We start from the raw sequence: 26,395 nt of genomic DNA on the forward strand, positions 1-26,395 counted from the left end.
CAATACAATTTACAAATTACAGTGTGTGTGGGATAGGATGTCACATTTCACTCCCTGTCTTTGAGGAAAAAAATAACTCGCTCTGTATTTGCCTTGGAGATTTTTTTTTTTTTTTTTCTTTGGAAACCACTCAGTTTGTAACAGACAGACAGATGTAAGCCGTTAATAGTACACTTTGAGGAAAACTCTAGACAGAATACTTAAATAAGTGAGAATATGAAAAGTGATACAACCATCACAAGAATACCGATATAATAATAAAACTACATTAAGTACAAACTCAGAATTTCCATTTCTGATAACAACAGCTACAGCAAATAGCATAGCAGCATTTCTCAGCACAAAACCCATCAGCCCGTGTCACAGATGAGCTGCAGTAAAGGGAGTCTGGTCTGCAGCAGTCTGGATGTACTTCATAAAATAGCCGTTGTGTGAATGAAATCTAGGCCAGAGCAGTATTTCTGTTTACCGCTCTTTACCCCCCCTGCGCACTCCGAGGGGTTTCTTGGAAACCAGGTACAATGGCTGCAAAATCCTGTTCTGCCTTATAAAAACAACTATGGAAAATTAGCATCATTCTTGTCTTCTCTGAGCGTCAATCTGCAAATATGCTGCCATCAATAAAATCAGTTTCCTCTTTGTCATGCTTTAATCACTCACATAAACAGTTTTTAATCAAATCCGCAAAACTTTGATGTTTTTCCCCATCTCGCCCCATTTTCTGTTTCCCTTCACATGTCAACTGCTTCTTCCTGTTCTTTAATTCTTCTTCTGTTGTTTTTTAATTCTTCTTCTGCCCTCTCTTGACTGTACCGCAAATCAGTAAACTTGCTCGAAATTATTGCCAAAAATGGTTTACCCCTTTTTTTTTCTTCTTCTCCTCAGCAAATGACAGATGTACCCGAAGAAGAAGAAGATACCTAGAGGACTGAAGACATTACCAGGGAAATGATTTCACAGACATGGATTAAACTAATCCTGGTCTAATACAGCAAAAAAGAGAACTTTGGCTGTCTGTCTGTGAAACCAATCCTTAAATCTCATTGAATTTAAAAATGTCTGATATTTCTGCTTTATACTGTATTACACAATATGGGAGACCTATCAGTACAACTGCTTTATTAATAGCAGGGTCGTATAAACTTCCCTGCTGATTTACATAAACATGTTTACGAGTGATTTGAGGAGCAAAAGATTTACATTAAACAATAAAAGCCAGACGGCTCTTGAATTTACTGCGCATATGGTTTGAACTTTCCACAAAATTCAATCAAACAGCTTTCTCTCCCCGTCTGATTTCTTTCCCTGTCTCACCCCTTTCATTTGCTTAATATATTAATCTATTCCCTTTTATCCATTTCAGATTATATCAGACCTTTGCTGTATCACTGCAGTGGTGGCCTATACAGTTAAGTGTCGCCACAGTGTGATTTCTGGTAGAAGACAAGAGAATTAACCGCTAAATCATGATGTTCCTGTCTAATACATTGTCTTTTACAATGAACACACGGAGCAGGTTATAATGTAACGTCATCTCCCTTCCTGTCAATGCTTTCACACTGAAAATATTTTCAGGCTACCCACCCACAGTGGCGAATGTTACAATGGCGTTAATTATTTATGATTACATGATCTCAAATGCATTTCGCTCCCTAAACATAGCTGACTGTGTACATACTGTTATCATTGCCGAGTCATGCAGTGTGTAAAATATTTAGTTGTAGCCCGTTTAAAATGATAAGACTTCTGCAAAAGATACTACAGTCAATAAAATAAAAAATATTTTGCATCGGTGCCATTAGATTGAGCCAAGCCAGTGATTCAGAGCTGATCCGTCCTTGACTCAAGTGTTGCCTCTCTGCTGCATGCTCATGTCTCCGATTCTTTGATGTGAGAACATTGCCCCCTGCTGATTTCCTTTTGTACACTATCACAGGCCTGACAAGCCAAGCTGATTGACAGTAGACATGTGGGATGGGGTCAGTTACACGCTGTAGAACGATCACTCTTTGCTTTGACAACTTGTTGTTTTTTTGTTTTTTTTGGTCCACTTGACTCTCATGTCACAACTCTAGTGTGTCATTTCCATGTGAGTCTCATGTGCTGCAGCAAATGTATGATATGCTGTTGATATATATTTGGACTTTCCAAATCAAAGTGGTTGGAGGAATCACACAGAATAAAGTTTGAGTGGTCTAAATAATTCAGCTATAGTCTAAATAAATATTCATCATGTAACGAAAACATACTAATTGATTCAGTGTATCCTTATTCTCACTGCAGAATTAAAGCCCCTGAAAACTTTATCAAATCTTAATTATGTCTCTATAATATTAAATATTCATGACTAAATAAGCAACAATCAAAGTTCAAGTTTGGAAAAAAAAATCCCTAAGTGTTATTTATTTAGAGTTTAACACTTGAAAACTCTGATGAGAATGTGAAACTAATTAATTACGACTGTTTGGGTGTTAGATCAGATTTGATGGACAGCCCTCCTATTGTCATCACATTTTGATTCCAATCCTGTCATTAAAGGGGACCTATTATGCTCATTTCCAGCTCTATATTTTTATTCTGGGACTTTGCATCATTCACAGTTCAAAAAAATCCTTATCTATCTTATACTGGCCCTTTATGCAGCCCCTCAGTTCAGCCTCTGTATGAAACAGGCCGCTTTAGCTCCTGTTTCCTTACGGTGTGTGATATGATGATATTAGATCATGAAAAATTAAAATGTCTCCACAATCTGCCTTTACAGAGAGATCATAAGTACCGTGCTACAGTGAACATCGTATCAGTTCAGCTCCATGACGGCACGCAGTCTGCTAGCAGGACGCTAACGGGTAACACCACCAACATGGACGAGCGCCTCGTACCACATCTCCAATCTGTTGGAAAAATCTACCGCAGTTTTAGGAAGCTCACCTGCTGCACATCATGTTAAACTAACAGCTGGGCTGCAGGTAAACACCACTGTTACCACGGTTAGCTCGCCTGCTAACTGATAGCACTAACTTCTGTCATGCGACAAGCTAGCGTGATGTCAGCTCTGGTGTACTGTGTTGGTGCCTTTTTTTAATGGTGCACATCCTGCTAGTTATCTGAAACGATACTCTAACGCTTCTGCACAATATCAACTGTTTGCTTTTCAGCTGTGAAATTAGTTTCACATTAGTTTTTCTTCTTTTTCTCCTTCTTTACCCCAAATGTCAACTTCTCAAATCCATCCATACATGTTTGAACCCAAATATGATCCAGAATATGAAAGTGGACAGCACGAACATCTGCAGCAACAAAGATTACAGCAGGACGTCTCTGTTTGCTAAATATTACATTCATTACCTGCTTTTTGTGTGACATAATGGTGTAAGTTATATGTGGGAAATGGGCTAAAATGCTGACTGAAATGGAAAACATCTGCTGTCAGTGAATAACAAACGTAACATAGCTAGTAAAATGTTATTCTGCCATCACCAAACAACTGTATAGTGTCTCCCTGCACCGTGCATGCTGTGCATGCAGATGACCATATAAAGAAATCCATCACAAGTTGACATCAGCTCATCTCGAAAGTAGAAAAAACCTTTGGAAACCTAGCATTCAGAGCAGTCTGAAGCCTGAGTTTTCTGCTCACAGGGATAACTTTTACATATGTTTACCTCATTATTTGAAACTTTGGCCATGTTTAATATGAACATCCAACATTACAACATTATATGTTTGACAGAAAATAAGGAAAAGCACAGTAGGTCATTTTTCAAGCCAAAATGCCAAAAATATCCCCTCAAATGTGAGGATTTGCTGCCTTTCTGTGTGTTATGTGATAGTAAACTTAATTAATACTTAATATCATTGAGTTTGTTTTTGGCCGGTTTTGAACAAAACAAGCAGTTTGAAGATATTACTTTGGGCTTTAAGAAATTTTTCACAATTTTCAGGCATTTTATAAACCAATCAAATGATGATTACTTGATTAATCACAAAAATAAATTGCATATTAATCAATAATCATTACTTGCAACCGTTTTTTTGTTTTGCCCCCTAATCATTCAGTAGCAAATGATGAATCCGTCATGCTGACATCATTTTTCAGTTGGCAATGAAGATGCTGTAGCGGCGGCGTGCAATGGAGCAGTAAACCTGATGTTTTTTATGACGATCAAGACAGTATGTCGATTAAAGAGTTGTTCTCTCTCAACAGTGACTTACAACAACTCATCCAAGCTTGTCATCTTTTTTCTGTTGCTATTTTTCATTGAATGGAGGAAGATGATGTTCCCCATTTTTAATACTTCCTACAAAGCTCTGATTGCTTGACAGTTTCTTGAGGGGAGACAGCCATCAGTGAGCATATGGCACAATTTTCTGAATTGCTAAACAAATTGCAGATGACTCAGGTCTAAAACTAGGCTACAGACAAAAAAACCCCATCACAGACAGAAATCTCTCAACAATTATCAAAACTGCTCTAACTTTTAAAATTTTGCATTTATGCAGGACCTCATTGCTCATGTAAAGAAATATGTGATCAAAGACTTTAATAACTTCAACACACTCACCTCAACATTTCAGCCTCTTTAACTTTTTAGCACTTTGATTGCTGCACTTTCTTGTTGTTACTTTAATTTTTTAACTGAAAATTAAAACTTCTCTCTGGCACTCTTTCTCATTGCACTTGTACCTGGTCAGCTACTTGAGAATTTGTACTACGGCTCTTTTCTGTCACTGTTTACTAATGTTTGACTGTCTTGCATCGCTTGTAAGTTGCTTTTGATAAAAGCCAAATGCCAAAATGTAAATGTAAAATGTAAATGTATTTAAAAAAAATGAAAAATGCTAACTAAAACCACAAAGCTAACAAATTCAAAACAAATCTTAAGCTTTAAAATAATGTGCTGTTTCAGTTCTAATATGTATCACTAAGTGCCATGTGGGTCCAATTTCATTTGTCAGCCAGGAAAGCACATATTTCATGATGAAATTTTCATGTCTACTAGCTGACACATCCAACATAATGGTTGAAAGATTCTAAATAAATGGTAAAACACCTGGTGAGAGAAATTGGTATTCTAACAGTAGCCCTGCGTCCAACTGATGATAATCTGTATTCACACAGTCCTCCATGTCAGATGAAAGCCTTCAATTAGCAGTCAATTCTATTCAGTATTTCCTATCATGCCACCACTATTTACATTCTCTGTCAGCACCCAAGGCAGCTCCCTGCCCAACAGTTGCAGGAATCACTCCTGGTGAGAATATGAGTAACCCTGCTGTGAACAAAGTGCGAAAAACAAGTGTTTTGTAGTAATCAGAGTCATGGGTTTCTAATGCCTGATGCTCCCTACCTCGTGGCTGTAGATGTGAGGCGCCATGAGTTGAAGTGTCATCCTTTCAGTCTTAACCCCGGATAAAAAACTGGGACTCCAGTGAAGAGATGAAACACCTCTGACGCTTTGATTTGCAGCCTCATGCTGGCGGGGGTTTGCGCAGGCCCTCAGCGTGATGCTTGTATCCTCACCAGGTGTTCTTAGTGGAGATGAGCCACTGATTGAATTCTGCTCTGCTACCTACATGACACTGCTGAAATCACAGTAAATGCATTCAAAACAATACAGTAACCACCTCCTAGTTTAATGCACTCAAACAAAAGGGCAGACACAAGAGTCTGGCTAAGCTATTGTAATATTAGCTTTGTATGTGTGCGGCTGGCATCATGCTATTATTATGAAATGACAAGCATTGCCTTGAGAGATTCTTTTCTGGGGATAATAAAGCATCAGCAGTAGGCCACATCTCTTGCAACTCAATAACCAAACTCATACTGAGATGGTGAGGAGCATCTCAGTTCCTTTGTGTGTTTGTAAATCGGTCCAGTGTGGAGATTTTCATTCAGTGTCATTATTATTAGTATTGTACTGTGGTAGTATGGGGTGCCAGGCAAATAAAGGAACATATTTTCTAAGCCAGGAGCAGGCCAGTGGGAGTCCGATTTCAATGAAAAAGCACTAAAGGCCAGTCTGCAGCGACCCTGCCTCTACTCAGCCCATATGTCTTGCTGGGTCAGTCCAATAGCGCTGCAGGTCAGCTGGATTTCTGACAGATCCCTGCTGGAAGAGGTGAACTGAAACAAAAAATTAATTCCATTTTTACAGGATGTGGTGCATTCATGAAATTATTATGTAAACTCTAAAAACACACACACTAAAATATAACAAAAACATAAGGGATAACCTGTAGATATAACAATCTACAAATTTACAAATGGATCTTGAAACGATAAATCAACTCAACAGTTAGTCTACAGAAAATTAATGAGCAACAATTTATAAACTGTTTTATTGTCTAGGTTGTTTATTAAGAAAAAAAAGCCAAACATTTGCTGGTTCTAGCTTCTCAAATGTGAGGATGGGCAGCTTTTCTCTGTTTTCCATCACTACAATTTTAACATCTTTGGGTTGTGGACAAAACCCTGCAGCTGTGGGGAATTATCGCATTTGGCATGTTTCATTAATCTCTGACAAATGATTAACCGATAAATTAATTAGGAAAATAATCATTTGTTGCAGCCACAGAACAAATGGCTGTGATTATGGTTGGGTGATGTGGTTGGAATCATTATCATATTAATGAGGATATTTTGATATTGATATATACTGTATAATATGGTAAATGCTAACTAGCATATTAAATATTCAGACTGTGTTCCACTGTTTTACATTAAAATGGGGGCAAACTCTTTGAATGTGTAAAATAAACTTCAATAGCAAATTGATTGAAATTTTAAAAATATGATTTTGTAAACTATAACATGATAAGATCATATCATCACAATATTGTTTAGCTAAAAGTCAATAAATGATTAATCAAATTTTGGGCCCACAGTAGCTCTGATGGGAGACACACTGTGAAAAACAAATACAGGGAAAAGAAAAAATGTAAAACATACATCAATAACAAACACGTGCTTGACTGGATTACTTTTTATTAGCCCTGGATATATCTTCCCTAGTTATTCTAAACCCCTAAACATCAAAATGAAAGCACTGCCTCTTATCTCTTTTACTGCAAAGTCGTTGAATATTGGGTGAGCAACTGGACTGTAATACAAGCAGAGGTAGAAAGTAATTAAGTGCATTGAGCTAAGCTCCTGAGTACCATTTTCAGGAACAAGTACTTTACTTGAGTGTGTCCTTTTTATGCTATTCTGTACTTCTACTCCACTACATTTATTTGACAGCTATAGTTAGTGACTCTGCAGATGAAGTCTTTACTTATAAAACATATTTCCATTTTATAGATAGTAATAATAGTAATAATAATTCAATAGTTTAACATGTATAGTTCAATTAATATAGTAGTGTATATAGTGATGAAACACAATGAAAACTTTTGACATTTTAATTTTATACAACAGTAAATACTACTTAAACTTTCACTACATCCTACTTATTCTAGGCTACTTACTCATTTTATATATGTACAATTTTGAATGCAACACCACATGTAGTACGTGTAGAGTGTAGAATATTTTTACAGTGATTGCCAAATTTGCTGAGGTAAGGCTGATTTTACTAATAAAAACAACATGGGAAATTTAGGTCTAAATGAAGTTAACATTGAGAACAGATTAATTGACTAGCTGTGGGATGTTGTGGAGGCTTTGGACTCAGTCAGGTTTAGTTTGGTAATGTTACTCGTATAAGCTAACTATTTGAATTTGTGTGCATGTGGAACACAGACAAAATGCATGATTATATGAGTCCTTCTCGTCATCTTTAGCTAGTTACATTTAACTTTTCCTCACTGATATCTAAGCTACATTATCTTTTCGGCTATTGCTATCTGTACTTGCATTTTGTTCTTGTGTTTATGCTGCAGCAGCAGTGTAAACTGGTTGGGAAGTGTTGTGCTCCATCTTGTTCCACCAATCAGCTGTGAGGACACTCGGATGCCTTGCCCAAACCTTGTTAAGCTTTATAGATTTGTGGAACAGCGTTGCTATGGTGAGGCGGACAACTGCATGTCAGCCAACTGTGATAATTTTTTTTTTTTGAGTCTATTCATGTACATTTTATTTTTGTATGGCGATATAACGTTAACATTATTTGTGCCCTCACTACTCATGTTTGCCAGTTTTGCAGCTACAGATGTTGCTCATTTCATTTGACGGGATTGGCGCTGCGTTACCATGGTGGTGTCGCGGCAGTAAAAGAGGGGGCTACACTGGATAACTGTAGACGCTAGGTGGCAGCAGAATGATGTGATGTGTGTGCAATCAGTTCTTTTCAGTGTACTGAACATTGATTACACTGAAAAGAGAGTGCCATACAGCCCAAGCTTGCAACTCAACGTTACAGCATAGCCTTGGCCATATTGCGTGGATTGTCCCAGCACACGTTTATAAATCAGAATGCATTTAGAAATCTGATTACTCACACACAGATTCTGAATACACATTTGCAGATTTCCATACACATTCACAAAGTTCAGTACACATTTAGAAATTCTTTACACATTTACAAATTTGATTACGCACACACAGATTGAGATAAAATTACACAACTCTCCACACACATTTACAAATAATTTTGCTACAGTAATACCCCCATACTTTTGCACCCTAGTAGAACCGGGTCTGTCTGCGTCATCATTTTCGAAAGACACTGTTTCCGCCCATCCAGACTAAAACACAATCTTAAAGGCTTACAGGCACTGGTATCCACAAGGTGGCTCGGAAGGTCCTGACCATCAACAGGTATTTACCTGATGGTGACAGAGACACTCAGGTGCACTGAACTATCTGTCGATCAGTCAGACTGTCCGGGACCAGCTGGGCCTGCCACACCAGAAAATGTTCCGGCTGATCCTGACCCACAAGTGAGTAAAACACTTTTGAAAAGATGGTGATTGTGAACACTTAAACCACTGAAATTACCCTCCAATGAACACGTAAATAATCACTGCAACAATGCAGATTTCAGGGATGCTTCTGACATTGGAACTGGACTCTCGGCAACAGTCCAGCATGACTGGTAAATCAGCTTAAGGAGAACCACGGGGAGGAATGGCTGACCTGGTTGGCACACTATCTTGGGGAGTGTGCTGACTTTGTGGATCAGCCCAGCCTCTTCCCAGTGGTGTGCCAGAAGCACCAGGAGCCCATCAACATCCTCACCAATCGCTGGCTGCTGTCCATGTACAGCAGGGCCATCCTCTCCCACGTGGACCATATTAAGGCCAGCATCACCTCCACAAAAGATCAACCAAAAAGGTAATAAACAATCTGACTGTGTAATAGATTTCCATGTACGTAATACATACTCTCATATACACAGATACAATATACTGAAATGCCATCATACAGAATTATTTTTTTTAACAGTAACTGTGAATGTTTATCAATAGTTTATGTAAAAGGATTTCACAACGCTAGATGAGCACATTTTACTAGTATGTGTGAAAGCTTTCCAGTAGTTTTAATGAGAGTATTTCAGTTGTGTATGTAAAAGCATTTGAGTCGTATGTGTGTGGTTTTCAGGATAGTATGTGAATGAGTTTGGTTTCATATGTGTATGTGAGAGGAAAAGTACATGTATATGCATGGTAATTCTGAATAATGTCCCTACCAGCCCCTCACAAATCTGTCTGTTCTTTTTCATAGGAGAGCTGCTTAGTGTTGACTACCTGCTGAGTCAGACTGGACAGCCCCTGAAGGTGAATCCCAACTCAGAAGAAGATGAGGGCCTCCAGGAAGATCAAACACCTGATCTTGCTGTGTCAAGTCTGCTTAATGACCTGAGCTTCTCTGTCTCCTCCCATAGTTCTGTATATATTTTCTACGTTCTGTACATATGTTGTCTATAGTTAATATTGAATGAATGAATGGAGGGAGTCACTTACTATTACAGCTGCAACAATTAGTCGATTAATCAATTAAGTTGTCAGCTATTAAATTAATTAGGAACTATTTTGATAACCAATTTATCGTTTTGAGTCATTTTTTAAGAAAAAAATGTCCAAATTCTCTGATTCTAGCTTCTCAAATGTGAATATTTTCTGGGTTCTTTAGTCCTTTATGACAGTAAACTGACAATGATATATTGTGTTGTGGACAAAACAAGATATTTGAGGACGTCATCTTGGGCTTTGGGAAACAGTGATCAACATTTTTCACCAGTTTCTGACATTTTATAGACCAAATAACTGATTAATTAATGGTAAAAAGAATTGACAGATTACTTTATAGTGAAAATAATTGTTATTTGAAGCCCTACTTTCTATAATGTTTAATGGTTGATTGAAAATAAGTTTGCTCACAACAAAAATGTATCCTTTGTTTTTGTGTGTGTTGTGGATAAATGTGTGTGCTAAATATATAAACTTAAATTTAAATATTCATTGTAGAATTATTAATACATCACTAATATAATGTTAATAATCAGTGATGTGTTAACAAATTATATGATTTCCAATAATAATAATTAATATAATAAACTTTTCAGTATATAATGAACATCTCAATTTCTGGCAATGGTGGAACTTAAACCAGGAACCTTGGGATCAATCTTTCTCTTTAAAATAATTTATGATATATATCAACATTTTAAAAACTTTTGTGATGGAGGATTAGGTCTAAAAAGAAAAGCCCTTTCTTCTCTTTAACTCTCCCTTTTTTCTCTCTTTTTTCCTCCCTTTTCTTCTCCCCCCCGACCCCTTAACAGACTATTGTTGCCTGGCTTTGATGCAGGGGGTTTCAGGAACAGCTTGCCTAAGCTCTCAGGGAAGAAGGTACAGCATGACTGTTTTATTTAGAAAGTCTGAGGGACAGCACTTGTGAGGCTTTTTGTCTCTGGTAATGAAATGTTCAGTTCAGTAAGAAGGTCAGGTATTTCAAATACATTACTGGCCCGGTCCATTATTCCTGACAGTCAGGTGTATGCCGAATTCTACGGCAGAAAGTCCTTCTCATCATGTAAACCTGGTTTCTTCTCTTCTCTGTTTGCCGAGCTGCAGGCAAAACTCTACAACATCCAGGAGGTGTTCACCAAGGAGTGCCAGAAGCTCACAAAGGAACTCCAACTCAGGTATGAAGCCTACTTATCACACTACCGGCCTGCCGGAGAGACACTGATTCAAACTGTATTTTGTCTATTATGAACACAGTCTATAGTGGCAGAGTAACACATTGATGATTTCCAAACTGCATCTGATGCCACGCTGTAAAGTATCTGTGTGCATTATGAACACACACTTGATTTTACATGCTAACATGATGCTTAAATAATGAAAAAGACTAAGGGAATGATTTTCTGGGTGTACTCTTACTTTCTTAGGATCTTGTCAGACCAGTTCAGACTAGGGCTGCATCTAACGATCAATTTCATTTTTGATTAATCTGCCAGTTATTTTCTCAGTTAATCAATAGAACTGTTTGTTCTATAAAATGTAACAATAAAGTGAAAAATCTGTTCCAGGGTGATTAGATTGTTTTATTCGACCATCAGTTGAAACCCAAAGATATTTATTTTACTTTCATATATGACAAAAGAAAAGCATCAAATGTTTTCCTTAAGAAAAAAGACTAAAACAGTTGCCAGTTTAAGTTTCTGTCAGTTGACTCATCAATTAATTAGCTAATTGTTGCAACTTTAGTTCAGACAGATTCCTCTTTAATATATTGATGTGTAATTATAAATTAATGTCAAATTAATTAGGTATTTCACTTCTAAACCATTGCCTCAAAGCAGGAGACTTCCTGCCTCAGTGTAATAAATAACACAGCAGGGAAGGAGACACAAGACTGTCTGTGTGTTTGTATTCATTTGGTCTCATCTGACCATTTCTCTGCCTGTGCTGAAACCACCTCTGTCTAATGGCTTGCCTGTTTGTCTTTCAGGGATCTCATCATCGACAGCTTCATTCCCTTAGAGGAGAAAAACAAGATTGTCAGCGGGGCTTTCTTTGATGAGGAGGATGAATCCTGGAAGATAAGGCAGATGGTAAAATCACTTCATTTGCTCCTAAAGGCACATGTAACAGAATTTTAAGCTCTGTGATTGACTTTTTCTTGACAAGATGCACCTTGGGAGTTGTAGTTAACGTCTACCTTGAAGTTTTTATGTCCACAGTTTTTCTACCTTTGACTTTGAAAAAAGAGCTAGACATTTTCTAACACAGTTGTTCATCTTTTGTACCGCTGATTCAATTAGGTTTGTTTATAGAACAGATCAGGGTGTCTTTAGTAGGCATCAGGCACAGTGTTGTGGGTGGGCCTAATGGGCCTGGGCCACCCATTTGTACAACAGGCCCATCCTAAATGACTGGGAGAACATATATTTTTTTAACTTTTATTTATAATAATTAAAATTGACACATGACAGGGGACATCACAGCAGTGGGCCAAGAAGAAAAAATCAGACAAAAGCAACAAAATCGTCCGATGGAGAAACTGGAATCATAATGTTTCTCCTAAAGAACTAATGGAAGATGATTCATTGATTATAAATGCTGCCATAAATTAATGATTATGATCTTATCAACCTGCTCCTCTGAGACCAAACTAAAACATCAGCAACTGTCCAGATCATTTCAGTCAAACTTTGACAATATAACAATCTTATATAAATGATTTCTTTTTTTTTGGCACATACGTGCCAGGGTCCCAACAGTCCCAAACAAACAAGTATTGTTAAAGGCTCATTTATAGGCAAACATTATTTGATAAAGTAGATATTTTTTGCAGTGTCGGTTATTGTTAAACTGTTCTCCTTCTTCAGCAAGTATTAGAAAGTTTTCCTTCATACCTGAGTCAACTATCAGCTGAGTTCCTCTTCCAAAAATCATTTTCTCTGCACAGACTCCCACACTGTAACTGACAACTGGCTGAAAACCTCCAGTCAGAGAGCTTTTTTAAACTTTAACAGTGTCACACAAACTAGGATTAACTTTAAAACTTCATCATCATTTTAGAGTTAAAATCGTCATACCTTGAAATTTTGAGAAATGATACAATGAAAAGAGGAGTAACTGACAACACATTAGACCACATCTTCAGTCACATTTCATGCTCCCAGAACTAGGAGTACCTGGTGAGAGCACCTTGAAATTCATAAAGAGGTGATCAGAGACTTACTCTACAAGGGCCAATCACCTGCTCTGGAGCTCAGGAAGAGGCCTTTCATCATTTGTCATCAAGAGTATGCAAGAAAACTGAACATCTCATGAATCAGGGAAACCAGAATCGTCATGTGTGCCAACAACATGAATGAACACAGCTCCTGCCGGTAGTGAAAGGCATATTAAGAATGGTTCTCAGGGGGAGATGCTTAGAAGCTCAATCTGTTGCTTCTTGCTTTCGGGGAGAGTCATATCAGCTCTAGTGGATGGCAGGAGCAGCCACATCCCCTACCGAGATTTGAAATTCACCCATCTGCTGCGGGAATCTCTCTTCTTCAGCAAGTATTAAAAAAATTATCTCCCTTTGGAAGATCTCAGGAGCACTAGGAGTCCCAAATGGAAGGCGGTGGATGAAATACCTTCCTAACAGTGTGTGAAAGTTGTAAGTTTGGCACTGTCTTTGTCTAAAGGGATTTCCATGAATCTTGTTGCAGCATCCAGCAGTGAGAACACACATGAACCAGCCAGCTTGGGGAGTATGTCATCCAGAGTGGGTAAGATTTTTCCTCGCTCCACAGTTTCATTGAGGCGATTAAGTCCCACACATATTCTCACTCATCCATTTTTTCTTGGCACAGGCACCATCGGGGTGCACCATTCAGTTGGTTCAGTTATCTCCTCAATAATCCCAGATTTGATAGTTGAAATCAAAGTTGTCTGGTGGTGGAAACTTCGCCATGGTTGACTTCTGACACAATGTAATGTGTAATGACCAGTCCTTGCGAGTATTCACTGTTTCCAAGCCTTAATAGGAGCCATGTTGGGGACATACATACTGTGTACACTGCTGCTGCTCCAGTAATAATTTTAAAGTGGGTTTCCTTTGCTTTTGGTGCAATCTGAAACTTAAAAATTGTTGCTCTTAATTTCTCAGCTTCATCCTTGGAGAAATATTGTAAAATTTAGTTTCTGTTTTAATGATAAGGGATATAATTCCTTGACAAAGGCTTTACGGATTATGGTGTGGGGCAATTTTAGATTAGTGAGATCATGTCCATTCACCAAAAGTTTAGGAAGATGTGGATTTACATTATTTTGATATAAATTGTAAGACATAATTATAGATTGTGGGATAGCTTTGATAACATTATCATACTGTTTTTGGTTATTTGAATTAAATTTTGAACAAAAAGTCTCAAAAGGTATAACATTTCCAGTATTTTCCAATAAGTGCATTACAGCCCTTATTCCTTTTTCTAGCCAGTTTTTGTAAAATAAGGATTTATTCCTGAATACCACATACCTGCAATTCCACACTGGGGTGTTGTGGGGACTAAAATTATGCTTGTAGATAATTTTCCAACACAGTAATACCTGTTGATGAAACATGGATAATTTAACAGGACTTTAACAGGAATTTTAGGACATAATTACATCTAAGAAGGAGGTTGATGCCTCCTAGTTTCATAAAAACTTGGTTTGGGAAATGAAACCATAAGCTGTTTTCATTTTTCTAAAAAGATCTTAGCCACTTTGTTTTAATAGTATCGCCAATATCAATGGCGTTTAGCCCTCCTTCCTTCATACTCTTTAACCATAATTCCTTTTCTAATATAGTATGTTTTCCTTTTCCAAATATAAGCAAAGTTAACCTGATTTATAGCTTTTATTGCATTTTTGGGAAGTGACATCAAGTAAATTGGGTAAATTAATCTTGAAATACACTCCATTTTTGTAAGAAAAATTTGGTCAATAATAGAGATGTCGAGTTCAGATAAGATTTACATTTGTCTTGATTATTCCAAATATTGGGATAATCTAGTGTGTTATTATCCTTTGTAATGTGTATGTCAGTCATTGCAGTGAGTTTTCGTTTATGTCACTTACAGTCAAGTCTCAAAATGGACATACACACATGGACGTGTATCCATATAATCAGTGTGTAAAATGGCCTCCTTCCTAAACAGAGTAGGCCTGCATCAACATCCAGTATGCCATGAACAATTAAAACATGTTGGTGAAAACACTTTAAAACAGATTTAAACACAATCCTGTTTACTTTACACACATCAACACAGCGTCGATACCTTCATTCGTCATTAACAAATTAATTATTTTGACTAAACAGTGAAAGAACTTGAGCGCTTTTCAACTAACCATCAAATTTCCAAACCTGATTTTGCATCTGTTTATTTAAGAATATTGTATATACTTAAAAGTATGAATGACTTTCAAATATGCAGAGGAGGAGTATAACCGCAGAGTTTAAATTAATTATCCTATATGTTAACTGTTGACACAAAATAAGCGGCAGCACACCAGTTTTATCTTCATTCTACCATTGTCAGCATATTTTGATTTATGTATATTAATATTTGAGGTGTACAGAATGTGTATTTTGGTATGTCAGGTGCTTCACAGAGGTGAACTCTTTTTAGCTGTTGCTGTGTTTAAAGGGAATGAGAGGAGCCTATGTGATCGGTCATTGCTGAAGCTTGGCCTGACTCCACCTGCTGATTGTGTATTCCTCCCACTAATAACGTGTTCAGTATCCCCTCCACGTTAGCATCAGGCTATTTCCAAGTGTTTGAGTGTACCAGAGACCAGCACAATTATAATACTAGGCATGCAAATTCTGACAGAATACAGTGATATAGCAGTTTTTGGATCTAAAGAATTTAAGTGTGTGGAGGCCAAAATTTGGAACAGTTTTCCAGATGATGTGAGATCTTCAGATTCTATTTCCTTTTTTTCTTACTTTTCATTGAATAAAATTAAAGGAGTAGAGATGGATGAATATATCTAGTATTTACATAAAAAACATGCAACTTGTAATGAGTATCTACTGTATCTGCATGTCACAACTGTCAGTCAGTAATGTAGCAGGGGCACAGCAGCTAGGATTACTATGGACATTAGTTACTTTAACGTTTAGTGTTTTTATCCTGTCATGCTTCAACTCTATGCAGAACACGTTTTTATGTGCTGTTTACAGTTTTTTACTTTGTATTTCTGCATGTCCATGTTTATGTTTAAAATCTATGTGCTGTCATTTCTCAGCTTTCCCTGTGAATATGTGAAAAAGTGTGTCAAAATAACACACAACAATATGACAAAATAAAAACAAATCAATGAAAAGATGAATCCCCTCGGGACTGCCGGTGGATGTCTGAATCTAAAATTACAGTTTAATGCATCAATACTCTGTTTGTTCAAATAAACTATGAATATAAGACTTGAGCACACATTACTGGATATATATTGCTGAACCATACTAGTGTTTCCATATATTGCATTGACACCCTACAGCAACACACCTAATCTATGAATTTTTCATAATTGTATAACAGTAAAAACTTTTATTGCAGAATGTATCTCAGAGTACCTGGTTCAAAACTTTATTTATATTTGAATTGAAGGTGATGTCGTTGTGAGGCCTTTAGAACTCATGTTAACTGAGTTTTGTTACATCATCAATCATCATTCCATCAAAGGTGTCTGGTGATGATGTTGCGCATAAATTAGAATTCTGTGAGTTCTACTCATTTTAGTTTGAGTGGTCGAACGGACACCAACACTCAAATTAACAAGTAAGCCATCGTAAGAAGAGGACTGTAAATCGACCACTGTGATACATGTAAGAAGCTCTTTCTGTCTCTTGGATGTAGCAACATTTCTGTTAGTATAAAGAAGCATAAAATGGAAATATACCAGTAGAGTACAAGTACCTCAAAATTGTACTTAAGTACAGCACTTGAGTAAATGTACTTAGTTACTTTCCACCACTAGAATTAAAACACTGTTGTGGTCATTTACAGTGAATGAAAGTAACTTCTCCAATTTCTTTTCAGCTTTCTGAGAGAAAAAAATGGCAGAAAGAATATTGACGACAATCTCATCCATTACTCGTAATAAGAACCCCTTCGAACTCCCCGGAACATATGAATTCATGAAGGTTTTGGGACAAGGCGGTTTTGGACTGGTGCTGAAATGTCTTAAGAAAGACACTAAAGATATTGTGGCTGTAAAGATCCCCAGACACGACCACAGCGCTACTGACATCAAGGAGGTAGGACACTTTATTGATTCTCGATGTTCACAGCTGTAAAAGAGTTTGTACAGTAAGGGGTACACTGAGTATCCAGTATTAAGTAAATTATATTTGCTAATTACAAGTGCAAAAAGGCAATTCCCTTCAGTTAGTGCTAAATAATACAGTAACAGGCACATCTATTGACAAGTATTTACTTGGTATGATGCTCTGCCTTTCTAAACTGTCCTCTTAGTCCAACTGTTTCCCCTGACTTTCATACAAGTTAACATATGAACTATCTATAAACTAATCCTTTCAAACTTGTCTCCAGTTTTCTATGCTGCAGAACTTGATGCACCACAACTTGGACAAATGCAATATTGTCAAGTTTTATGATTGGTTTGAGGTGAGGAATGGAAAGGCGCTGGTCTTCGAGTCGTTGGACATCAGTTTAGACGACTACATTTACTATCATCACCCATTATGTCTGAGTAAAATCAGAGTCATCGTCCAACAGGTATGAATATGGTACCATTAGATAGCAAGTAAAGCACTGAACACTGTGTCAGTTTGAAACTGTGCTACATGCTCTTTTCTTATATTACTGACCTTGTACTTTGCAGTTGGCCACAGCATTCGACGCACTCAAAAGAATCAGAGTGATCCATACTGATGTCAAACTAGACAATATAATGGTGGTGAATCGCTGGACTAATCCCCTCAGAGTCAAGCTGATAGACTTCGGCTTGGCCATGTCCACAACTCAAGCCTGGACGGGCATGAGATTGCAGACAGTCTACTTCAGGTGAGGTCTATAGAGATACTGATCATTATCATACTGGAGTGAGATTGTAGTCTTGCAGTTTTACTATAAGTAGCTGTGTGCTTTCTGTCTATATGTGTTATTTTAGTTTGTCACTGTGTTAGACTGTATTTTTAATACTTAAAATATGACAATGTTCCTCATTCTCTGTAATGCTTTTCTTCCACATTCAGGGCTCCGGAAATCATTTTGGGCCTTCCATTTTCGGAGGCCATTGATATGTGGTCACTGGGAGGTGTGCTGGCTGCCATGATCCTCGGCTGTATACTGTTCCCTGCAAAAGATGAATATGAAGCAGTAAGTTACTAAGCTAAGTCGTGTTAGAGCCACCACTCTTCAGCAGTGGAGTTTAGCTCACGCTCGGCTGGTGATTCAAAATTGTGAGGGAAAATTAAGATTAAAATGGTCTTTGTTTAACATCAGTACCTCAGTAGAAAGTACTGTGATCAAGGTTATACATTAGACTGTACATTAGCTAGTGTTGCTAGAATTTTAGCAACAGTATTTAGACAAGAAGACATAAGTGGCATGCCTGTTGCATATCTTATTGTGATGCTGTGTTTTATCTCCAGATGCGATTCATGACTGAACTCCTGGGTCAGCCGGCGGACGATCTTCTGAGGAAGGGAAGGAAAACACACTGTTTTTTCAACAAGACTGACACCGACGGCTGGAGGCTGATGGTACCACAACAATTCATCTTTACCGATCTCTTCTCTAATTAAGATGACGTATTTCAGTCTTCCAACATTTAACAGTTAATCAGTTAGATTTATTGACATATATTGAACCTTCTTTTAGACACCTGAGGAGTACTGGGGGAAAGATACTCAGCCTTACGTAGACCGCAGGAAGTACAAATATCCCTCTCTGGATCATCTGAAACGGGTAAGTGTTAAGTAGGTGGTAGCTGTCATTGTTACTGTCAGTTGAGGTCTTTTAATGAATCATGAGGACGAGTTGACTGATGGTGGATTTGACCATTGTCTCCTAAACTAGATTCATCGGGAGGATAGATGTGATGAAGCTGCGGATCGGGAGCATTGTACTGAGCTTTTGAAGGCAATGCTCAAAATAGATGAGGCTGAGAGGATTACCCCCAGTGAAGTCCTCACTCATCCTTTCATTGCACAAGGCTGCAACAACTCTCGGTAAATATGTGTGTGTGTGTGTGTATCTGGTCTGTCATAGGCTACTTTTTGGGTGAAATTTCAGACTTAAGACCAGTTAATTGGGGATGGCTTGTCCAATTGGAGACAAAAGCTGTGTCCCCAATTGAGAAAAAGCTCATTTTTGGGTCAGTGGTTATGGTTAGTGTTAGGGTAAGTTTCCATGAAATTAATGTAGGTCTATGTAATGTTGTAATAATGTATGTAAAAGTGACCATGACCTGATATGTATGTGTATGTGTGTGTGTGTGTGTGTGTGTGCTGAGATATTGGTAGTGATTTGAGTATATGTTATCAGACAACAATAAGTGTCAGTGATAGTTTATAATTTGATCATTAATTGATGTGCATACTTGCTTATTGTGGGGGTAAGTTCTGTGTCCTGGCCATCAGTGTAACAGTAAATGTCTGTCTTTTGATAGCAATGAAGCTCCAGAGGCAGCAGCTGCTCAACCCAGCCAGACCCAGACCCAGACCGAGTCCGAAGTGCCAGCAGAGAAGACCACGGTAGATGAGAGGTAGGTGTTAACTCATCCTTGTCTTCTTTAGAGGAGTGTGTGGTACAGAGGCCACACTTCCTGCTTTTATCAGATTCAATCCTCCTTTTGGCTCAACACAAACTCATAGTACTCTCTTTGATAAAAAAAAAAAAAAAAACTTTGAAAAAAACTGCATTTACAACTCCAAAGCAGGTTTTCAGGAAGAACACTGAGCCTAAAACTCTGTTGTGTTAGCAGCTCACAGTTATCTGAAGTTTACACTGTAAAAACCTCCAGGGTTTCGAAACTAAGAATCCTGTTTATTTTCTGCATGGAAAACAGAGTAATCTATCACCATATGCAAAAAGCTAATATTTAACATCTCGCTAACTGACTAACTTTAGCAACAGTAAGTTTAGCGTTAAGTTGGACAGTTCTCTGTTTTTTCTCACTTCACTAATATTAAAATGCTAATGTTAGTTACAAACATCTTTATATCAGACTAAGGATGGTTAGATTTTCCCAGTAGTACTTTCTGTGTGGACTGAGCTCTGCAGTTGGACTTTCACACTGACTGGCTTCTCTTCTGTAGAAATGGCAGCTGAGGCTCATGGGTATTGTAGTGTGTAAAGCCATTTGCCATACCAAACTGACTGGAGAATGAGGCTTCTCAGAAACAAAGCAATAATAATTCAAACTGATTGATTTAATATAAAGCTATACTTAGGGGTAAATGACCCAGGAGAATTTGTGTTGGGGAACTCTCAAGTTATTATTCAAAGACAAACTTTGAAATGGGGATTTACACTGCTAACAAATACTTGTGGGACCAGCAGCTCACCAACTTCATTTGTGACCTTTATGATGAAAATACAGGATGCATGAGGCAGCTTACTACTGACTCTGTGATTAACTTCATGTGTATTCATTCACCAGGACACGTGGAGCCCTCAGTCCAACTTCCACACAGCAGCTGTTAAGTCAGGAGAGCGCAATCAGGTAAGATGATTTCCTCTGATCATCAACTCATCCCTCAGGTAGAGGAGAGACATTTCTTTCCTGACACAAACAGAGATAATATCCTAACTGTGTGTTTTTGTGTTTACTTTGGTGACTCACGTGAATAACACGTCGAGAAGTGACGTGCTAGCTTCAGCCAGTGAGCACCCTGTTTGTGACCCTCCTGCCCCTGCTCTGACGGATGAAGCCACCAACATCCACCCAGACCACCACTGTCGCTCTCCAAAAATTTCACGGACGGTCATAATTATGGTTCGTCCTGCCACAGCCGAGAACACCGTGGCACTGGAAAGTGAGAAGAGTGACACCAGGTGAGATGATTTCCTCTGGTCATGATACTCAATAAATGCATGTTTTTTATGTTATGACAATAACAAGAATAACACACTAACTATGTATGTGTGTGTGTGTGTGTGTGTGTGTGTGTGTGTTTAGTTCGCAGTCTGGGATGTCAGAGTCTTCGCTGGAAGTCAGTGACAGTGACATGTCTTGGACATCTGAGGACTCCACCACATCTGGTAAGAAACAGTCACCTCCCCTTGTGTTTGAATCATTGTTCATTCAAAGGATGGTTGAGGTATTTAATGTCCTTTGACTTTCAGATGACTCCAGGACCACAGAGGAGGAGGACAAGAAAATGACAAAGAAGAAGAAGAAGAAGAACTGCTTCCGGCGCTTCTTCTCTTGGATGAAGAAGAACTTTTGCTGCTGCTGGACTGGTGTCGAAGAGGACGATTAAGGTAAGAAGGGAGGATCTGTGAAGGTTTTTATTGCATGATTTTCTATAAAAACCTTCGCAGATCTTCAAGGTGAGTTGGACACTCTAAATTGTATAGGAAGTATTCAGTGAAGAAAATACTTTTAAGAGTAGGCATAAAACTTTCCTTTTTGATAAAGCTTATAGTTAGGACCGCCCAGGCTCACCTTGAATCAGCCCTTAGTTATGCTGCTATAGGCCTAGACTGCCTTCCCATGATGCATTGAGCTCCAGTCTCCTCCTCCTCCTCCTCTCCATCTGTATTCATTCATGTACCATTAATGCATGTAACTAACTTGGCTTCTTCCCTGGAGTTTTTTGTGCTTTCTCATCTCGCAGGAAACAGTGGGTTGCAGGCCGAGCCTTCACGGTCCTTCGCAGTACTGTTAGTGTCCTTCCCTGGCTATTGCTGCTGTTATTGTTATTGTTATTGTTATTGTTATGATTGTTGTTATTCTTGATTGTCTTTACTCTGATGCTGTCAAAAATAAAAATTTGAATGTTTAATTAAAAATCAGAGTAACTTCCTTTGTTAAGGTGAACACTATAGGTAGAATAGGCAGAGTCTCATCAAAGATAACTCCCAGATTCCTTACGGTGGTGCTGGAGGCCAGGGCAATGCCATCTAGAGTGGCCATATCATTAGATAATGTGTTTCCAAGGTGTTTAGGGCCAAGCACAATAACTCCACCACCACCAGCGCTCTCCACCACCATCATCAAAACACCAAATGAGGGAATATCTTTTTGAAAAATGGTGTTTCTCAGCCTTGACAATGATTCTACAAGTCTCTGGAACTCTTCTGGAGGGATGAACACCATCCCATATGATACGTTGCTTTTTCATCGCACTCAGAAAAAAATCCATATTGTCACAGCACTACTAACATATTCTTCATAACAGCCAGGTTTCATTAAGACAAAATGAATAAATATGATAATCTGATATGAAATTGTTTATTAATATACCTTTAGATGACAGATCTAATGTTTGAGTCCACATTTAATTCTCCTACTTTGTTGTACTATTGCAGTGGTGATGTTAATTTTTCATGTATATCTTCACTTCTGTTTACTTTAGATTTAATTGATTGAAGAAGTCGGGGGCAGACACAGTTTCTATGGGGATTTGGGTGGGCAACTACTGGAATATATTTAATAACATCATCCTCTGACTTTTGAAATGTTTCGTTCATAGCTAATGATGGTTTATTGTTTATGGTTATTTACAATCTTGCACCTCAATGTCTTAAATAGTTTGTAACAACCTGTAGTCTTGGATCAAAGTTATCAAGAGCTCCACTAGAGAGGACTGTTATGTTGACTTCTTTTCAGTTGAGACAAGGCAAGTTTATTTGTACAGCATATTTCAAGAAGGCAATTCAAAGTGCCTTATATAAAACATTAAACATTTAATGTATTAACACAAAGTGCAAAAGCAACACATTATAAAGGACTTTTAAATACAATACAAGAGAATAGAAAGCCAAAATAAGATAAAATAGAATAACACAGATAAAATACGAGAATGAAAGTTACAATGAAGTGTAAGAAAAGAATCAAGAGCTTCAAATTTGATTTAATAAAGCCCACGTCATTTGCTGGACACCATCTTGACAGCAAGCGGTTGAATGATGACATGTAACTATACATGTCATCACTGGTCAGATTAGGCAGGGGCCCAAAGAAAACTATGGAGTCCAACATTGTCTTTGCATATGTACCCCTCGACACAACATTAATTTTAGTAACCTACGATTGGCGTAATCGGGAATCATTTCCGCCAACATGAATAAAGATTGTACCATATTTACGTTTATGCTTTTTTTGAGCATCACAACCCCCGCGAAATGACTTGTCTCACAGAATCAGAATTTGATCCATTCGGTCCGATCACATTTCGAAAGTCTAAAATAGCTGCACGATTGAATTGTTTTATCCCCATTCAAGTTAGCTGGAGGGCTAAACCGAAAGTAGCCAGCTCGGCTAGCGAAAGTCACTAGTGCGCTTGCTCTATGAGCACAATGATCCCGGAAGATCTGGGTAATTTTATACCCAGAAGGCAAACTTTTTGGCTTCATGTGCCACTGAGCAACTTTCCTAGGAATGAACGGGGCCCCGCCTCCGACACTGTATCCAGTTCTCTTTGTACATCCGTGTCCCTCACCAGTTAACAACAAAATACAATATTGATATCATGTTGGTCCAGTGACAGTTTCCAAATTTCATCTTCAAAGCTCTACAATGGTAAAGCAATAGTCCAAATTTCCTTTTTTCAGATTTAGAGGTTACGTTTCACTTCTGTTATTGAGCAGTAGGCCTAGATAGCTGCTTCCGTTAGCTAACGCAACAGTTGGCTTGTTGTAGCAGCCCTGAAGGGCTGTTGAGGACTGTTGTTAAAGCCTCTGGAAATGTGTCTTGAAATAGTAAAAATGATATCAAATGATATCAAAGTTGAGTGTCTCATTGAGCATCCACAAAAATCTGCATGAAAAAAAACATTCATAACTATTAGAAAACCTAGCTCAAAAAACAACTCATTTGGCTGCTCAAACCATTTCTCAGGATTGTGGGGAAGAGCTCACTCTCAGCTCAAGTACCATTTCATTTTCCATTCAATGCTGACATGGTATAAACTACTAAATCTATGAAATGGACTCTTCTTGGGTTAGAAAGCTTGACAAATCAACTAATTAGAAAACTAGGTTAGAACACCCAAATCTGTGTTTTTATTTAACTGTATCTCCCAGAGTATAGCGCCAACAGTATTAGCATTCTCCATTCATATAAATTAAACGGTTAGCATTGCTTAAACGTTTTGCTATTAACTACAAAATATATCAAATGGACCCTACTTGGTTGAAAGCTTGGACAATTCACTAACTAACAAATTAGGTTAGACCACCCAAATCTGTGTTTTTATTTAACTGCGCTTCCACACAGACCACACATATTTGTGTTTTATTGAACTATACCATCCAGACTAAGAAGCTAAGTGCTTTAGCATCTTTCATTCACTTACATGAAACCGTTAGCATTAGCTTTGCTATGCTACATTTTGGAGCTACTTATCCAGATTTGGGTGGTGTACCCCAGTCTGCTGGTTAGCTGGTGCTGATGCTGATGCTGGTGCTGCTGTGGAGGCTGGTACTGTGGCGGCTGGCACTGCTGGTGAGGCTGGTGCTGTTGTGGAGGCTGGTGCTGCCGGTGCTGCTGTGGAGGCTGGTATTGTGGCAGCTGGCACTGCTGCTGATGCTGGTGCTGCTGTGGAGGCTGGTATTGTGGCAGCTGGCACTGATGCTGATGCTGGTGCTGCTGTGGAGGCTGGTGTTGTGGCAGCTGGCACTGATGCTGATGCTGGTGCTGCTGTGGAGGCTGGTGCTGTGGCGTCTGGTGCTGCTGTGGAGGCTGGTATTGTGGCAGCTGGCACTGCTGCTGATGCTGGTGCTGCTGTGGAGGCTGGTACTGTGGCGTCTGGCGCTGCTCATGAGGCTGGGGCTGCTGTGAAGGCTGGTACTGTGGCGGCTAGCACTGCTGGTGAGGCTGGTACTGCTGGTGAGGCTGGGGGTGCTGTAGCCACTGATTTTTTGATTTTATGAGGGATGCAGGCAGCTCCTCCTTTGCAATTTTCAAGTGATCTACATTAACTTTGTTAAAAACAGTACCATCTTCCGCAAGTAGATCAGCACTTTTCCCCTGTAATGCTGTCACAGTGAAAGGGCCAAGGAAGTTTGCCTCCAGTTTGCCACCTTTTCTCTGTTGGTTTCTTACATTTTGTCTCCACACCTTGTCCCCTATTTTGAAGCCAGGTTTAGCAGCACCCTACTTCATTTGCTTCATTGTCTTCTCCTACTGCTTGGTGACATTGTCATGAACAATATCCTTGATTTCATCAAGGCGCTTTATGTCCTCTGACACAGCTTCTTCTGCCACAACATCCTCAACACTATTGTCTACCTGTGAACAAATGTTTTTACATTCTTTCAGTCTATGTTTTCAACACTGCATCCATAGACCTTAAAATATATTGAGACATGTGTTTACCAACCATGAGGTGTTCTGGCACCTCTTTTGGGTACCAAGCCTCTCGCCCAAACATCAAAAAGAATGGGGGGAACTTAGCAGTAATCTGTTCATTGGTCCGCAACCCAAACGTGACTGCGTCCAAGTACTCATCCAAGTTTTCAGCTTTTTTTGCCACCAGCTTGCTGAGATCTCTAAAAAAAAATAACAGAATTTTAACTGACAATAGTCATCTCCCAAAAAGATATATTTATGGTCCAACTGACATTGCTGCTGTAAGTTGAAGACCCTATGGTACACATGATGATAATGTACACAAACTATATAATTAATTTATGTAAAATCAACCATTTGCCTCACCTTTGTATGGTGCCGTTCATCCTCTCTACCAGTCCATTGGTTTGAGGATGATGAAGTGAACAAAGACTCCTTTTGATTTCCAACTTTGCACATACATTATCTGTTAATATAAAGAACATATTGTATATAGATCAAAACACAACAAAAATATTTCAGCAACATTTTTTAAAAGTATTTTCAAAATTAGCGCATTGACAAACCCCTCTTTGATCAGTCAGTATCCTTTTCGGAGAATTTAATGATGCATTACGTCACCTCAGCTGTCGTTTTGGTATGGAGAGGATAGGCTTCAGGTAATCCATCATATGTACTGATAGCCACTTTTTGTGGTTTTTAATTTACCTATCAGGTCCATGCCGAGTAGTTCAAATGGATATGTTATCTGAAAAAAGCAGTACAAAATAAAAATATACATTTCATTCTGGATACAATGTTTGTGAGCATGGTGACATTTAAAGAAAATAGTTCAGCTTCAGTCAGTCAGAGCTTTCTTCCTTTCCACATGCTCTGCTGAGAAATATGTAAGATTATGTAAAAATTTATATCAGTAAGGTAAATATGTTTTGTGAAAAAACAACAGACATTGATTATGAGAATGTGTCAACAGTTACCT

The 26,395-nt window shown here is 38.4% G+C and overlaps 1 protein-coding gene across 1 annotated transcript; it reads left to right on the forward strand.

Moving 5' to 3' along the window:
* The first annotated feature begins 2,643 nt into the window (after nt 1–2,643).
* LOC137194279 (homeodomain-interacting protein kinase 2-like) lies at nt 2,644–24,503 on the forward strand. Its single transcript, XM_067606027.1, has 20 exons — nt 2,644–2,966; nt 8,705–8,880; nt 8,978–9,274; nt 9,665–9,717; nt 10,725–10,791; nt 11,017–11,087; nt 11,900–12,002; nt 13,614–13,673; nt 16,971–17,188; nt 17,484–17,669; nt 17,776–17,957; nt 18,149–18,272; nt 18,548–18,658; nt 18,777–18,863; nt 18,975–19,126; nt 19,567–19,662; nt 20,560–20,622; nt 20,763–20,954; nt 21,079–21,161; nt 21,246–24,503. The coding sequence occupies exons 9-20, from the start codon at nt 16,988–16,990 to the stop codon at nt 21,380–21,382; spliced, it is 1,614 nt and encodes a 537-aa protein (XP_067462128.1). The 5' UTR covers nt 2,644–2,966; nt 8,705–8,880; nt 8,978–9,274; nt 9,665–9,717; nt 10,725–10,791; nt 11,017–11,087; nt 11,900–12,002; nt 13,614–13,673; nt 16,971–16,987; the 3' UTR covers nt 21,383–24,503.
* Nucleotides 24,504–26,395: the final 1,892 nt, after the last annotated feature.

Source organism: Thunnus thynnus, chromosome 12, assembly GCF_963924715.1.
Source record: "Thunnus thynnus chromosome 12, fThuThy2.1, whole genome shotgun sequence".
NCBI classification, from domain to species: Eukaryota; Metazoa; Chordata; class Actinopteri; order Scombriformes; family Scombridae; genus Thunnus; species Thunnus thynnus.